Source organism: Camarhynchus parvulus, chromosome Z (genome assembly GCF_901933205.1).
Source record: "Camarhynchus parvulus chromosome Z, STF_HiC, whole genome shotgun sequence".
Taxonomy (NCBI): Eukaryota; Metazoa; Chordata; class Aves; order Passeriformes; family Thraupidae; genus Camarhynchus; species Camarhynchus parvulus.
Window position 1 is genome coordinate 55,642,522 of NC_044601.1, and position 15,571 is coordinate 55,658,092.

General features: G+C 41.4%; 1 protein-coding gene across 1 annotated transcript; it reads right to left on the reverse strand.

Moving 5' to 3' along the window:
- Window positions 1–394: 394 nt before the first annotated feature.
- Window positions 395–5,198, reverse strand: MRPS30 (mitochondrial ribosomal protein S30). The gene is made up of 5 exons (XM_030969386.1): window positions 4,421–5,198; window positions 4,040–4,185; window positions 2,896–2,998; window positions 2,234–2,410; window positions 395–865 (listed from the first exon to the last, which is right to left on the reverse strand). Exons 1-5 carry the CDS (start codon window positions 5,103–5,105, stop codon window positions 597–599), a joined length of 1,380 nt encoding a protein of 459 aa, XP_030825246.1. The 5' UTR covers window positions 5,106–5,198; the 3' UTR covers window positions 395–596.
- Between the last annotated feature and the right edge of the window lie 10,373 nt (window positions 5,199–15,571).

Consider the following 15,571-nt stretch of genomic DNA (forward strand, 5'->3'; position numbering starts at 1 on the left):
GCATTTGAGAGCTCTCTACGTGGTTCCGGAGGTGACAGCTTAAAACTGTGTATGCACGTTCACAACACAATCTTTGGAAGGAAGTTTCATCACGTCTGTACTAACACGTCTAAAGATTTCTCTCACTGTGTATAAGTGAATTGCCAACCATTCATCAAGAAACACTTTTTATTCTGAGCTCACTTTCTCTTTAGACTGAATAAGCATTTAACTCAAGTACAAAACTAGAAATTCATCACTGGTGCTGAGTATCAAGACAGCTATTTCCTAGTGATACTCAGCTGGTCAGTCACATGAGTTTATACTTTGTTGTGACAGTTTAACATGGACCTGCGGATCTGCCAAAAAACATACATGACACTGAATCAGCAGAGAAGGCTTTTAAGAGTAAATATACAAAGACTTTAAGTATTCCAGCTGTTTATTTGACAGTGTACAGTATACATTAAAAAAGAAAAAAAAGAAAGAAGGCCCAAATAACATAAAATATGTATATAGTGTTTGCTACACAAATACCCAACTAAATCAAGGCATACTTTATAATTCATGGAGTCACAATGAAGTTCAGGCACATACTTTATGTTTGGTTTAATGGTTTACAACTCTTTTGGTCTGTTTAGTAGAAAATGAACCAACTGAAGAAGAACTTCATCATTAAAGCCTTTCACATTACCATCTTCCACAACATCATACAGTGGCTTACTGTCGGTACCCCAACAAATATTCTTTCGAGTGTTGTTTTTAATAGTTTCTGCATTTAGTGCTAAAGTATTTAGCTGGTAGCAAAAGAAAGCAAAATATTTTCCATCAGTCACTACTGCCTGCGATACGAAAGGACGGGTCACATCTGCTTCATTCCAGAATCCTACAAAATAAACAAATACAACAGGACTTGAGATTTCTATCAGCACAAACGCTAGTCCCAAAACACAGAAAAACTCTGGGAATTGCAGCAGCTACCTAGTTGGGAAAAAGTCCTGTCTGCTTTAGCAACACAAGCATTTTTTATACAGACTAACCAAAACACAGTCAATAATAAAGGCTATGTCTAAGATCAGGGACACAGAGGCATACTTGCATTTTGTAAACCGTTCCCTATCAACAGTTGATTAAAATCACTCACTCATCAGCCAAGTAACTTTTCCAAAATAATTAAGTTACTAATGCGTCCAAAGTCCTGCAAAGAAGCTGAGGGAAAATATCTTTTTACTATTTCACAGCTCTCAAGATGCAGTGAGCATTTGTTTCATGACAAAAGCATGCACATATATGCACAAACATAACTGATTACAGTAACCAACCAGACACCAAAAACACTATGTCAGTAAATGTTACTGTTTCAAACAAACCCTACTGAGCACTAACAGTACATTAAAAATATTTACATACTTATGCACGTGCACTAGTACATACACAGATACTTTTTAAGAATATTACTATCATGTGCCACAATGCTAGAAACTGTTACAGAAGAAAAAAAAGTCATAGATTTGAAGAATGCTGCCTTTACAACTCATGATGTGCTCACAGCTGACCAACTCGGAAGACAAGACTCACTCAACTTCAATATTTTACATCCACAAAGGAAGCTTTCTAATACCCCACTACATTAAAAAATTGATGCAGAGCCAGTAGTATATACTACAGTCAAAGAATTTTCTTACATGTGTTGTTTCTCAAGTGAAACTACAGGCCATCAGGCGTCTTACACTAACACTAGACAATAATTGTATTTATGAGAATAAGTTAAAAACTGATCTGGTTTAACCATCCACGTATTCTGGGACTTTTTTACAAAAATGTAGGCATAAAATCCCAAAGTAAGGGGGCTAACATTTTTCTTTCCTTCCTAGTATTTTCATGGAATTGAAATTACTGAAACAAGGGCTAAGAAACACAGTTGTTCCAGAAGGAAAAAAAACAAAATTGCTTGATGTCTACCACATTTCCCTCTCAAGGAGGAAAGAGCAAGTGAAAGCAATTGAGGTTTCTGCACAAGCTTACTGCTATACATGGAAAAGTATTTTTTTCTCTGTATTTAATTCCCCTGTATAAAAGTACTCCAAGACTTAAGTAACTCTTTAATTAATTCAATTACATCTGTAAAGACTTACTTAAAAGACAGTCTTCTGGAAAAAAGAAACACAAGAAAAAGGTGCTGGGGAGAAAAGGTTAAAAAACTTCACAGTAGGCATTCACAACCAGGAAAGATTTGTCCAGCTGACCACCTCACCTTGATACATTGCTTGTGCTGCTGTCCAGGCAAAGAGGCTTGCAATTCCATTCGATCGATAAACGACTTCGATCTGATCCTCGAGACGCTCCTTTATGAACCTCTCTCGCTTCAGTCTGTCAGGAAGGAGATGGAACTGGGTATGTCCATAACAGCATGGATCTGCCACCTTTGTTCCTGCACTCCCCAAAACAAAACTATCAGTCACAGAAAGAACACTCTTTTATTATGCATACAACACACATCTTCACCATCAGACTCTAAAGATAGAACCCCTACTGCAGATCAGTGAGGAGCTGCCTACTTCCAAAAGGCAAGAGTCCACATCCTAAAAGGAGAATTTCCCTGGAGATGTATGAAAATTCAAAGTTTTGTGTCAATTTTCTATTCAACTGAACTTCTTCAAGCAAATCTGGACACACAGTACCACATGCACAGGAGAATGCTGCTCCCCATTGCCTAACTGACATGAAATCTCAGTGGAGATCTATATATTACATATATTTATACAGTGTACTTATAAATAAAAATACAGAACTTTTTCTGGTGATGGGAGAAGAAAGATTGAGGTGGCATTAGTTTTGAGGTTGGTCTTTGATTGATTAGTCTGTTGGGTTTTTTTACCAAAAAAAAGTTAATATTTCACGATTAAAAACTCTTACCTATGAATACCTTATTTTCATACTGTTTTTTGAACAATGGCAGTTTGGATGGCTTGTGATCGATAACAGGAACGTCTCCAAGATCTGACTCCAGGGGTACAACCTTGAAGACAAACAGAAGAAAGAACAGCCATGATGTAAGACACATTTCTGACATCAGGTCCACTGTAATACACCACTTCCTGGTCAGACAACAGAAAGTGCAAGTCCTGCTTACATACATCAGACAGACAGCCTTAAATGAAATTCGTTTTCTTGCAAGAGAAATTCTCATCTTGTGATGAGTGTTAGCACAGTCATCTTGTATTAATTTTTCCACAACACAAAAAATGTGAAATAATGCTAAAAAAGGCATCAGTTTTCACCATCTTTTAGCTCCATAGAGAAAGAGTAAAACACATTTCTAGCAGCAGCCAATGAACTAACTTGAACCTGCAGACTAGGTTTGCAGATCTGGTTTACTGCACAACATTTTAAATTGCCTAGACAGTTCTTCCAAAATGACAAGGTTTGTAGTATCTGATGACACTAACACAAGCAAACTGTACGACTAAGTCAGTCATTAAAGTTCTGTGAAAAGTTCTGTGAACATAAATGTTTACAGAACACACAATACTTTTCTGTTTGAGGTGAGACCCTCAGTGGCTACACACCTACCACTGTATAACCCTGCAAGAAAAACATTACAATACTGAAACAGAAAATACTTCCACCGAACTTGAGCATTGAAGAAAACAACTGCCAAGCAATAACAACAGGCAGGAATGCTCACGTTCAGTTTATATGTGCTTTTACTTCTTTTTTTTTACTCCACTCCTATTAGTAGCCTCCAGTGAGAATGTTCCACAGCACATTTCCTTTTCTTGCCTCCATTTCCAAGCACAGAATGTTAAAAATTCAATTCAATTAAATATAACAACATGCAATTTAAAGTACAAAGAGGATCAAAAGTTCAGAAGACTGGCTCAACACCTACAAAGCCATTACCACAATGCAGAAAGGGTATTAAGACTCGAAAAATACCCAAATATGTTACATACTGATTAACCAGATCCTCCACAGACCACCTCTGCATTGTTTCAATGGCTGTCAGAAACGAAAGTGAAAATGCATGGTATTAACTTGCTGTTGAAAACATCCCCACCTCGGGAAGCTGCTTTGGTACACGGATCTGGAGGTGTGGGTTATCATCTATTTGGAATCGCACAGGATCAACTCTACCCTTTCGATGTCCGTGAACCACAACTTCATTACCGTGATGCCAGTAATAGTTAACCTCAGGGTTTAGATCTGAAACAGAACAAGAAACACAAAAAAACAGTGATTCTCCTCTTGCATTTAAAACCCTCCCAATTCTTCTGTAGCTGCAGTGAGATACAACACCCAAAATCCACATAGAAGGATGGAAACAAATTACTAGTGATGGTCTGAACAAGTGAGATACACCAGCGACACTTGTGCCGGCTCGCAGACTGGCTCTATCGCCCAAGGGCTCCCACGCCCCCTTCCCTGCTCCGCTCCGTACCGAGGGAGGAAGCAGCCAGCAGTGGGTTGCGACTGGACAGGGAAGCAGCGAGGGTGGAAACGAGCTGCGTGAGGAAGGGGCCGGGCGTGTGATCCTGGTCACGGTAGAGGAACGGCCGTTTCTTCTTCTGGTAGAAGCTCTCCTGGAGAAGGGCGTCGCAGGCGAGGGAGCGCAGCTCGCCTATATCCGGACACGGCGCCGCTCCCGTCGAGGGCTCCGGGGTTTTCGCGGCCCCCGGAGCCTCCGCGTTCCCCGCCGCCTCCGCATCCCCCGCCGCCTCCGCTCTCGGCTCCGGGGCTCTGCCGGTCTCGGAAGTCGCTCCCGCCGTCGCTACCGCGGGTTTCGCGGCCGCGGCTCTCGGGGGCATTCCCGGCACTAGGACGGTTTTTGTGAAGCTGCGGTACCAGCGGTCGGCGTTGAGGGCGAAGGTCTGCGGGTACACCATGTACTTGGGCCGCTGCAACTTCCCGTACAGCCGCAGCTTCTCCTCCACCGTGGCCGCCTCGTGCACCCGCTGGTTGAAGCGCTGCAGGCGTCGCGACTTGGCCGCTTTGCTCTTGGCTGTGATGGACGCCACCACGGGCGGGTAGAGGGGGCTGGCGGGCGGCGAGGGGACGCCGGGCACCGTGTCCGAGAACCAGCGCCGGCCGGGCCGCAGCAGCCGCCGGGCCCCCAGCGCCGCCATCTCGTGAAACTGCGGAGCGGCGGCGGGGCGGCGTCCGCAAACCGCGGCAGCTGATTGGCCTCTGGGGACCACGAGATACGCCCGTCTTCCGGTCGGCGGGCCGGTTCTCCGGAAGCGGGGTCTGCCGGGCAGGAAAAGGCGGGGCCTTTAGAGTCACGTGGCTGGAGGGCGCCGAGCGCCCCCGCGGCGCGCCGAGGAGGAGCCTCTGCGCATGTGCAATACCGGCAGTATGGCCTCTGCCGTGCGAGAACTACAGCTCCCAAGAGGCTTAGCGAGAGGCGGCCGGAAGTGCCTGACGTGGCGGCAGCGCACCCGCCCCGCTGCAGGCGGAGTCCGGCCGTGTGGAGCCTGATGTGGCTCTGGGAGCCACAGAACTGACGGGGCTGGGAGAGAGCCCTGAGACTATCGAGTCCAGCCTGTGACCGAGTACCACCATCTCAATCGACCGTGGCACTCAGTGCCACGCCTTTTTTCCTTAAACACCCCCAGGGACGGGGAGTCTCCCACCTCCGGGGGCGGCCCGTTCCAGTATCTTAACATCCTTTCCGTGAAGAAATTCCTCGGGATGTCCAAGCTGAGCCTCACCTGGCGCAGTGGGAGGCTGTGTTCTTTCGTCCTGTTCCTGGCTAAAAAGACTTGGCGGAGCGTCCCTGCTTCCCCTGGGGAAGAGGACCCAGCCTGGAGCCGGCTTTCCCGGCTTTCCCGGCTTTCCCGGCTCTCCCGTGTCCCGAGCTGGCAGCCCGAACCCGGCCGGGCGCCTCCGCCTCCCTCTGCCTGCGGCCGGGAAGGCCCGGCCGTGCGGGTACCCGCAGCGCTGCGTGTAAACTGGAATGACTCCTTGTCAGAGACATCGCAGCCTGCAGAGGCTGGCTTTAATAAAGGAATTAAACTCTGCTAAAATATGATCTGCTACGGCCTTTGTTTGTGAAATGAAATGAGCTAAAAGTGGCATACCGACACCGCAAGAAAGCCACAGTCACTGCGTGTTTATGTTAGAGATGCTTGGGAAAGTTGAGGGTATTTCTCTTCAGTGGACAGATGAAGTTCAATATTTATTCTCAAAACTTCTCTTCTGTCATTACTTTTTAAAAGTTGATTATTTGCAGTAGTCATGGGAGATTGGTTGTTTTTTCCTGTATTTCCATGAAGTATGACTAAGACTGGGAGTGGAAAATATGCATGCGATTTGGACAGGAGACATGTTACATACATCCCAGATAATCAGCTTTCTTGCCTCAACTGCTCAGCTTTCTGCTGAACTAATGATCACTGCTGAAGTGGTGGAATCTCTGGAATATAGAGGAATTTTTGTAGTAAATGGCAGAGATGTAAACCCAGAGTTTGGGTTGAGATTTTCAAAGAATGTAGAATATAAAGCTGTTCTCTTCAGAAATTAGGTGAAAGTTAAATAGAAATTAAACTACTGTTAATCCATAGCTAAATTGTTCTTAAGTTTACAATTCATGAGGAATGTTATAAAAGACAGATTTAAATGTTAAGTTACAACTAAGTTTAGCATCAAGTGTTTAAAATTTGGTTTCTTAATTTTGAATCCATACATTTTTTTCACCAGCATACACTTTTTTCATCAGATGGGTGAAGGGAAAAGGCCTTAGATCAGATGACTGACCATTTAGGAAGCATCCACTCTTCCTCACCTCACACACTGCTGTCTCCAAGTGCCTCCAAAAACCTGTTTTCCTCTTGATTGATAAAGGACACTGGCCAGATGGGCTCATGGAAAAGATAGTGAATCCCTTCCCTTGTGATCACAGCCAGCCAACTTACACAAGTTGTCAAGAAAAATCACCATGTACTGTTCTTAGGCATTTTGTTCCTTTATCTCCTCTTTCAAAACATGTTTCCTTTGCTGATTAGAAATATTCTTCTAATTTCATCCTTAAATGTATTCATGGTCCATTTATACCTGCTTGTCATTATGCCAACATTGTCCTTCAGTTTAATTAGCTTTTTGTTCACTTCAGTGTTGACCTTCTAAAATATTGATGGAGACCAGTCATATCACTTCTCAGTCCTTATTGACAGAGACTGAACAAGCTCTTCTCACACAGGCAGATTTCCATTTCCCTGATCATGTTAACAGCCCTTTCTTGCATTTCCTGCAGTTTTGCATTTGTCTCAGGGATATGTGACCATGCTGAACCCATTTATTCATACAAGGGACTGTATTAGCCATGCCAGGATTGATAGCATTTTAGCACTGTTAAAAACCTTTCTCATCATGTTGTCAAATCAGAGTTTCCTGCCTTGCAGCCATATGATACTGTGAGCAACTTTTGCATGGGAGATTTCAAACCCTCAAGAAGTTCAATACAGAAACTGAATATAGGGGATGAAGTAAGTGAATGTTCAAAGAACGATTTTTATCTTGTCTGCTTCATTCAGGAGCTGATACCGACTGTATGATAAGAGATGTCAAGAACCAGTGCTACGCTTTAACCTGCGCTTAATATCCCTCAACTACCGATGGTTTTGTCACGGCTTAATTTTATTTGCTTGGCATATATTCTAGTGTCATTCATCTTGAGGTAGGAGCAGCAAGGGCTTGGATAAAATATCCCGATAGACAATCTAGTTAAAGGTGCTTGCATGCCAGCTCTGTCATAAGCTTTTGGTAGAAGTGTATTATGCAGCCATGGGTCTCTTAGTTTGAAGAAGCAAGCTGACAGTTCAAAAAGGATCTATTTTTCCTTCTTTACTGAGATAAACTGCCACATTCAAATTATCCTAAATCTATAAACCCAGAGCATCTTTTTCGTGGTTAAATGGATGCTTTAAAAAGAGCCTGGATTAGGAAGCCTACTCTGCCTAAAATGTTCAGAACGAATGTTAAAGTGAATGTCACAGCCTTAAATCTCTAAAATGGAAAGTGAAAAAAAAGCTGTATCTCAGTTCCAGCAGGAAGGTCGCTGGGGAGTGTCAGTTTGAAGTCCAGGAGGTAGTGCAGTGCATCTTACTGAAACTAGTTCATAGGAAGAGATTGAATGTTGTGTTGCATGCCATTCTGGGACCGGATCAGCTGGGAGAGTGGCACTAAATAAAAAGGCTCAGGAATGACTGGAGTGCCCAAAAATCAAAGTTTAATAAAGGAAAATAATAAGGTGCACTGACAATCAGTGTGCAACAAAACATAGTATAGAGCTGCTCCAGAAGACCTCTAAGGGAGGCAAGCACAACCTCATATAGACATTAACTGAGGGCAGAGAACCAATGAACAAAGAAACAGAAACAATACCTTATATGGAACCTATCAGAGGGCTGGGTTCAGAACTTAACCTTAAGGAATAACTTAATTTGTGTAACTGTTCCCATCATTCTTTTCCCCCACCTCTCACCATAACCTGATGTAATGTTATCTATCCTGGCATCTCAGTTTCCAGGATCCAATAATGTTACCTGTGGTGTGGTTGATTCACAGCTTGTCTTGTCCAGGACAGACCACCACAATGGAGTAGTTATTCTGTTTCTGAAACTTAGAAATGAGACAGTGTGCACTCACTCAGAAATGAGATTGCATAGACATTGATTACTGGCAAGCTTAGTATCTCCTTTATGCAGGTAGAGAAGCTGTTTAAGTGCACACACTTCCTCAGTAATCCTCACCAGAAGACACAACCCAAATGGGATCACAGGGACCATGTAGTGGAGATACAGTGTCATAAGCATACTGTCAGTATTTCTCCGTGGCTGACTGAATGCCTAAGGAGAGGATGTCAGTTTCTTCATGCTTGCTTGAGATGAAATTTCTGTGTTTGGAATCTTTTTTTGTTTTCTTTATTGCCTTTTTCAGCTTAGGTAACATCAGTGGGCTGTGTGCTCCATGTAAAACTCCACATACTGCAGTAGACACAGTCTTGAGATGTTCATTATTTTATTACTTTACTTGTTGTTGTTACAACAACAGCTGTCAGATGATAACGTAAAGCAACTAATAGCACAGGTAGATGCAGTAGGAAAAAGTCATTATCAACTCTAATTGATATCTGTGGATAAAAGCATATTTCTTACATGATTTCCCAATATTTTTGTAGGAATATAAAATCAGAATGAAGTCTTCCATTATTCATCCTTCAAAATCTAAGTATTTCTAGAACTGCACAGCACTCCAAACAGCATCAATTAGAATTAGGTTTGCATTATGTTTCAACTGCTATTTTAATGTAGTTCCTTAGACAAATTCCTTGTGGGCTAAAGTTGTCTATATTCAGCTATAGATCAAAGATCACACCACACACTCACCACCACCCACCGCCAGCCCTCATTCCCATTTAAAGTGAAATCAAAGCACCTTTGTTGCAGGACTATGGAAATAAGAGGGGGGAGAGGGAGGTAGAGGGGGGAAAGATATGTTTCTGGCCCAAGCTTCATTTTAATTAGGAAAACAAGTTAAAAGAAATAACTTCAAAGTTGGTCCACTTTCTAGTTCTCATGTGAAAGCCTAGAGTCCAAATGAATTTAACGAAAGCCCCTTGTTTCAAAGCAAGGAGCCTTCCAACTGGGAATTCAAAAGGTGCACAGGCACTTTCTGCCTGCTGTGGCTTTACATGCCATTACAGCAGAGCATTTCAGAGTGGTGATGACATTTAAGACCACTCTGGCTTCATACTGCTGTACAGATAAAAGCTTGTCTTGAGGACATGCTTTGACAAGGCTTAGTTTCACTGCCTTGATGCCCATTAGCTAAAAAAAAAAACCCAGAAATCCTTTGGGAAAACTAGAATTCTTAGTCAGTTTTATATAGTATTTCATGCTATTGTTGCAGTTACAAAAGAATATCTTACATATTCCCCACGCATTTTGGGGAAAATCTATTTAGTGGGCATTCTATGTGGACTGTTTCAGGCCCTTGAATACACTTTTCCCAAGGTCTGTGTTTTATTTGCAGAAAGTCCATCTAATTTTAACCTCTACTCTGTGAGATAACTTAGAGCTAAATGAAAAATATTTATTGTGAAATCAGTCGGAAAGAGTTTCTGAAAGAAACAAATTGACTGGAGGAAATATATGCTGTCATTTTGAAAGGTGTAGAGCTGTTTGGATGCCAAGTGACAATTGAACTTTTGCAGTAAGAGCGCTCATCATTTGCACAGTTACAATATCCAGCTGGTGAAAAACATACACTTTTATGAGAAAATTTGTGGAGCCAGCTGTAGCGTTCGGGAGATCATGCAGAGGAAAGACTGATGAATAGATTTGGCTCAGTATGATAACGAAGAACTGGATGTAGAACACAAGTGTTGTAAAATAAAGCTATTGTATATAAAAATTAATACAGTATGGCGCTACTGAGGTGGTGTTTGTTTGTTCATGAAAGCTGTCATGAAGGTGGAATTAGTGTCATGGGAGAAATAGTGTCGAAGGCTTTACTGATGTCTAGGCGGACAATATCCACCATCTTTCCTTTATAAACTCATTTGGTCACCCTGTCTCAGAGGGAGATCAAGCTGGTCAAGCAGGATCTGCCTTTCATAGACCCATCTGGCTGGGTCTGATCCCCTGGTTGTCCTTTACACACCACATGAAATCACTCTCAGGATGACCTGCTCCATAACCCCTGGCACTGGGGGCACAATGACCAGGTTGTTCTTCTCCAGATCTTCCAGCCCTTCTTGGGGGTGAGTGTCTCATTTGCCAACCACCAGTCATCTGGAGCCTCCTGACTAACCAGGAGTGGTGGTAAATCATGGAAAGAGCAAAGTTTTCTTCCAGGTCTATAAATATCCTCAGGTGGATCCCGCCCAACATCATACAGTTGTCTAAGTAGTACAGCAAGTTGCTGACTAGTTCCTTTTGGATTATGGGAGATATATCCAGCTCCACATCCCTGTCTACCAGTTCAGGGGGCTGCATACCCTGGGGATAACTAGTCTTTCTATTAAGGATTAAGGAAAAAAAAGGCATTAAGTACCTCATCCTTTTCCTCATCCTTTGTGACAGTGTTTCTCTCTGTATCGAAAAAAAGGGTGGAGATTCTCCTCAGCCTTCTTTTTGTTATTTATTTATTTATTTGTTAAAACATTTTTGTTATCTTTTGCTATGCTGGCCAGATGGAGTTCTAGCTGGGCTTTCACCTTTGTAATTGCACCTTTCTGAATAACTTCATGATATCCTCATATTCTTCCTAAGTTGCCTGCCCCTTCTTCCAAAGGTCATAAACCTATTTTTTTTTCTCCGAGTCCCTGCAAAAGCTTCCTGTTCTGCCCAGGCTGGTCCTTTTTCCTGCTGGCAGATAAGAGCTGGAGAGCATCTTACGATACCTGTCACATTAGAATAACAGGTTAATATGTTGTAGCAAAGCATCTGGCTTTACTACAGGAAGAGGGTACCTCCATCAGTGAACCTGTTCTAGCTCCCAACCAAGGGGACTGTGCAGCTCTTTGGGAGTGTCCTCTGCCCATGCACAGCAGCCACCTCAAGCAGTCCAGCTCATGGCTTGTCAAGCAGGTCAATAATACATTTATTTGAGCAAACAAACTCTGGTGCTGCTCGACCTTCTGTTATAGATAATAATTTGGTTTCTCTGCATACCTATATCTCTTGTCTTTCATTGTGCAAATTTCCAAGACACATTTCTAGCAGTTTTTTGACTGAGCAGATTAGACTTTATTGAGGTCTTTTTTACAGTTGTTGTTACAATATGACTTTTTTTTCCTAACTTCAGCTGTTGCAGTGAGACCTTTAGACTATCATAATTACCCAGCCAGAGAGCAAAAAGCACCTAAAGTGTGATTTGTTACATCCTTTCTTAAGTTTGGGTTTTTTTTAAGGTGAGGATTAAGTCACTCCCTGGATCACTGCCCGGGTCCCTTCTGAAACAGAGCCTATCATGTTATTCTGAGACAAGTAACTTGAACTTAAGTAATGAATTCAGAAAGAAAACTTTAAGTTGTTATTGCAATATTTACAATGTTTTACAATAGAGCTTTATTTGCAGATTGCTGAATCACTCCGTTATGACAACTCTTGTTTTCCAGTTTAACAAATAAAGGGGAAATTATGTTTGAAATTTTCAGAGGTGGACACTGATAAAAAGCTGATGCGTCAAGATATAATGTGAAGGGCTGTGAGAAGAGCAGCACCACTAGATGTCACCATCCTTCCACCAAAAATTCATCAGCAACCAGCCTGATGTGATTTACATGAACCCCTGGTTCCACCAACATCACACTGAGATGAAGTCTTAAATTCATGTTTTGCCAGCTCTGTTTCTTTGTCAATCCAGTCAAAATCTGTGTGGCATCATTTATTTCTGGTAGCACTGTGTTCAGATCATCCTAAAATCCTACTTTTGAGATGAAAACAATGAAAACATGATTTTGGGATTGAGGTTCATTGAGATTCACGAATCTAAGAGGAAACACTGTTGGATAAGTTGACCCAGTAATGCTGCTGCAGCTCAACCCATTTGACAGTGGATTGTTGGAGAGTATGAAGTCAGGATCCTATTTCCATTTCTTTTAGTGGTGTACTGTATTACTTTGGCAAGTCATTTCACCCTAGCTTTTCTGTTTGTAGTTTACTATAAGCCCTAGTTTCCTCAGCACAGGAACTAACCTTATTAATATTGTTTGTGGATCATCTTTATCTTAATTCAGTGACAGGTATTGCACAAAGAGTCAAAACAACCCCAGGTATTTCAGTCCCACTGAGAAAAATACTGGATTCCCTAATCTGACCTTACTTATTACCGCAATACTCAGCAGTGATTGAAACTCCCCTGTGGGGGTTGGGATTAGAGGAATTTTTGGGTGTAGAATGGGATATCTGAAGTCATCAGTTCCTGCTCCCTTTCGTCTTACTCAGTGAGTAACATCACCTTGCATTCAGGTTTAAGTTTTTAATATCCTATCTGATACAGATTGGAGCTGAATACAGTTTATCTCCTGGATAGCGATCCAGGTTGGGGTTTCCTACTTATTTTTTTCATCACTGTCTTTCATAGAAATACATTTAAGTGGAACTTTGTAAAAATGTCTCGTTGACAGGATCCTTCTTTTCTTATGGACAGATCTGCTTATTTGGACCTTCAGGTCCAAATGGGGCATATATATTTTCATTTGTAATATGAGGATGGAGCAAATGAAGTCTTCCCTGCATTCAGATTTTTTCTTACCTTATTCCATTAGGCACTTTTGTGTTTCAAAGACAAAAACACAAAAATAACTGGACAATATCCAGAACAGACAAGACCATAGCTGAGGTCAAATCAAGTATGTATGCTCCAACCACAGAACCAACTGAATGTGTTCAACATGCATCCCATAAGCACTTATTTTCCCACTGGCAGTCCCTCCTCACTCATGCAGTGATTCTCTCCTTGAGTTGAACTCCTGTATTGTCAGATATGATCAGGTAAGACTCCAAACATGAAACGCTACTTTAACTTTCTGATGGGAATACAATATTTTGGATTTGAGGGGGAAAAGGCATTTTTTTGAGTCAAATGTCCCGTCCCATTACTACTGCAGTATGAATTACTAGAAAAACAAAAAGTGATTGATGAGCAAAAGTACAAAGGCTACTATAAAAAGACCATAAACTGTCAACCCTAATATGGATAGTGATTATATTTAATTACACATTTAAATGTTGAACAGCTTGACTGAGACACACTTTTGTCTATCAGTATATGTTACCAATGAAAAGCTGTGCCAAACACTTTTCTTCATCCTGTCAGCACACTAGGTGACAACACAAAGTAGTAGTCTGCACTGTTCCCCAGAGGCTGGTCCGTTTGGAATGAAGCACAGGATGGAAGACAATTCACAGACTGCAGAAAAAACAGCAATGAACCTGCAAAAGATTTCACATACTTCAATTTATAATAGGCATCATGTAAATAAAATCACAACCCATAAGGCATAATTTTCTTGCAAACAGACAGATTTAATGTTACATAATCTCAAACAAACAAAGCAATAATTTTATATTCCGATACTAGATATGGCATGTCTTTTTAAAACCTTAAAAGGGATACTTTCAAAATAGAGTAACTCCATAGTATTTTTGTGATAAAGTTCATGGACGTATCTGTATGATGTTTTAGATGAGGATTAAATATTCAAATTAATATTTTATAAGATTTTTGTCAAGAAATTATAAGCTTTAAAAGAGTTTTTAAAACCATAGTATAAGATATTCAGTGGGCAACCCCTAGGGCTAGCCATAAAAACATGAACAAATTCTACTTTTTTGCAGTTTTAAAGTTCACATATTATGAATTTTATGTAGTCATTTAAAGGAGAGTTCAGGTAAAGTAAATCTCATCAATTTATTTGTATCTACGCCTAAGCAGATATTTAGGTTAGCTAAAGTGTCCAGGCTTCACATGCTATCCAAGGATATTTAGTAAATAGAGTCAGTGGAGTCCAGAAGGCAGTTTCTCTCTGTGTGGAGTGGACACCTATGTTAATTCTGTTGAGTAGGCTCTCAGCTATTCTCTGAAATGGGAAATTATGCATCCAGGCACCCTAGCAGACACACATGGTAGACATCAAAGTTGAATCCATCCCTGATCACTTACAGAGGGAGTACCATTTCTGCAGCTGACACATCAGGGTTGAACAAAAGCTGGCTAAAGGTGTTTTAGTGGTGTGAGCAAACTCAAGCATTACTGTGACATGAATGAGGCCATTCTGCCAGGAGAAAAAGGCAGTATTTCCCTTTCTGGAGAGAATGTTCTGGTCCCCTAAGTAATCTCCTCTGTATGCCTCTGCCCCTCTCACCGCCACCCATACTATCTGGCTTACTCTGGGGTTCTGATTTATGTAAAGAAAGAAGATGGGTCATTGTTGCTGCAGCAGTTGGGCAGCTTCAGGAATTTTTCCTTTATAGTGCTGAGTTACAGCCCAAACTTATAGGTAGCAGCGGAAAGTCTGCATTTGCATTCAGAATATTCTGAATTAGATTTAGGGATCATTCAGGTGTCTGAAAAGACTGTTTTCATTAATCAGATATTAACTAATAGAAAGCATTTAGATAAAACAGGTTTCAGCTATCAAAACTGAAGGGAGAATTAAAACATTTTGAGACATTGGAGTCACTCACAACACACAGTTTTTATAGTTCTCCATAAGTATATGAGACAGAAACTTCCTGTAATACACTTGGTTTCCATCAAAAAACCACAACTTTCATACCCATCCAGAATGAGAATGTTTCAACAAATCATATTTTCCTGTTGGAAAATATACCTAATTTCCCATAAATTTAGAGCCTTTACTAGAATGACATCTGAAATATTTTGCTCTCTGATAGACTTCCTTATGCCGCTACTGTACCTTTCTTTTTGTCCAGAATTTTGCACTTCCCCTCAACAATTTTTCCATTTTTCTTCTCAAATGTTAAATTAAACACTGAGTCTGATTTGCTTTTTTCACTCCCATGTTTCTTTCATAAAAGTAAGCTGCTTTTAAAATCGTGCTGCTGTCACACATGTCCTGTTA

Excerpts from the sequence above, each read along its gene's own strand:
- MRPS30 (XM_030969386.1), bottom strand. The coding sequence starts at position 5,105 with ATGGCGGCGCTGGGGGCCCGGCGGCTGCTGCGGCCCGGCCGGCGCTGG. Across the intron at positions 2,999-4,039 it reads TACCAAAGCAGCTTCCCGAG|GTTGTACCCCTGGAGTCAGA; the intron begins GTGGGGATGTTT and ends TTTGTCTTCAAG. Across the intron at positions 2,411-2,895 it reads TGAAAATAAGGTATTCATAG|GAACAAAGGTGGCAGATCCA; the intron begins GTAAGAGTTTTT and ends TGGGGAGTGCAG.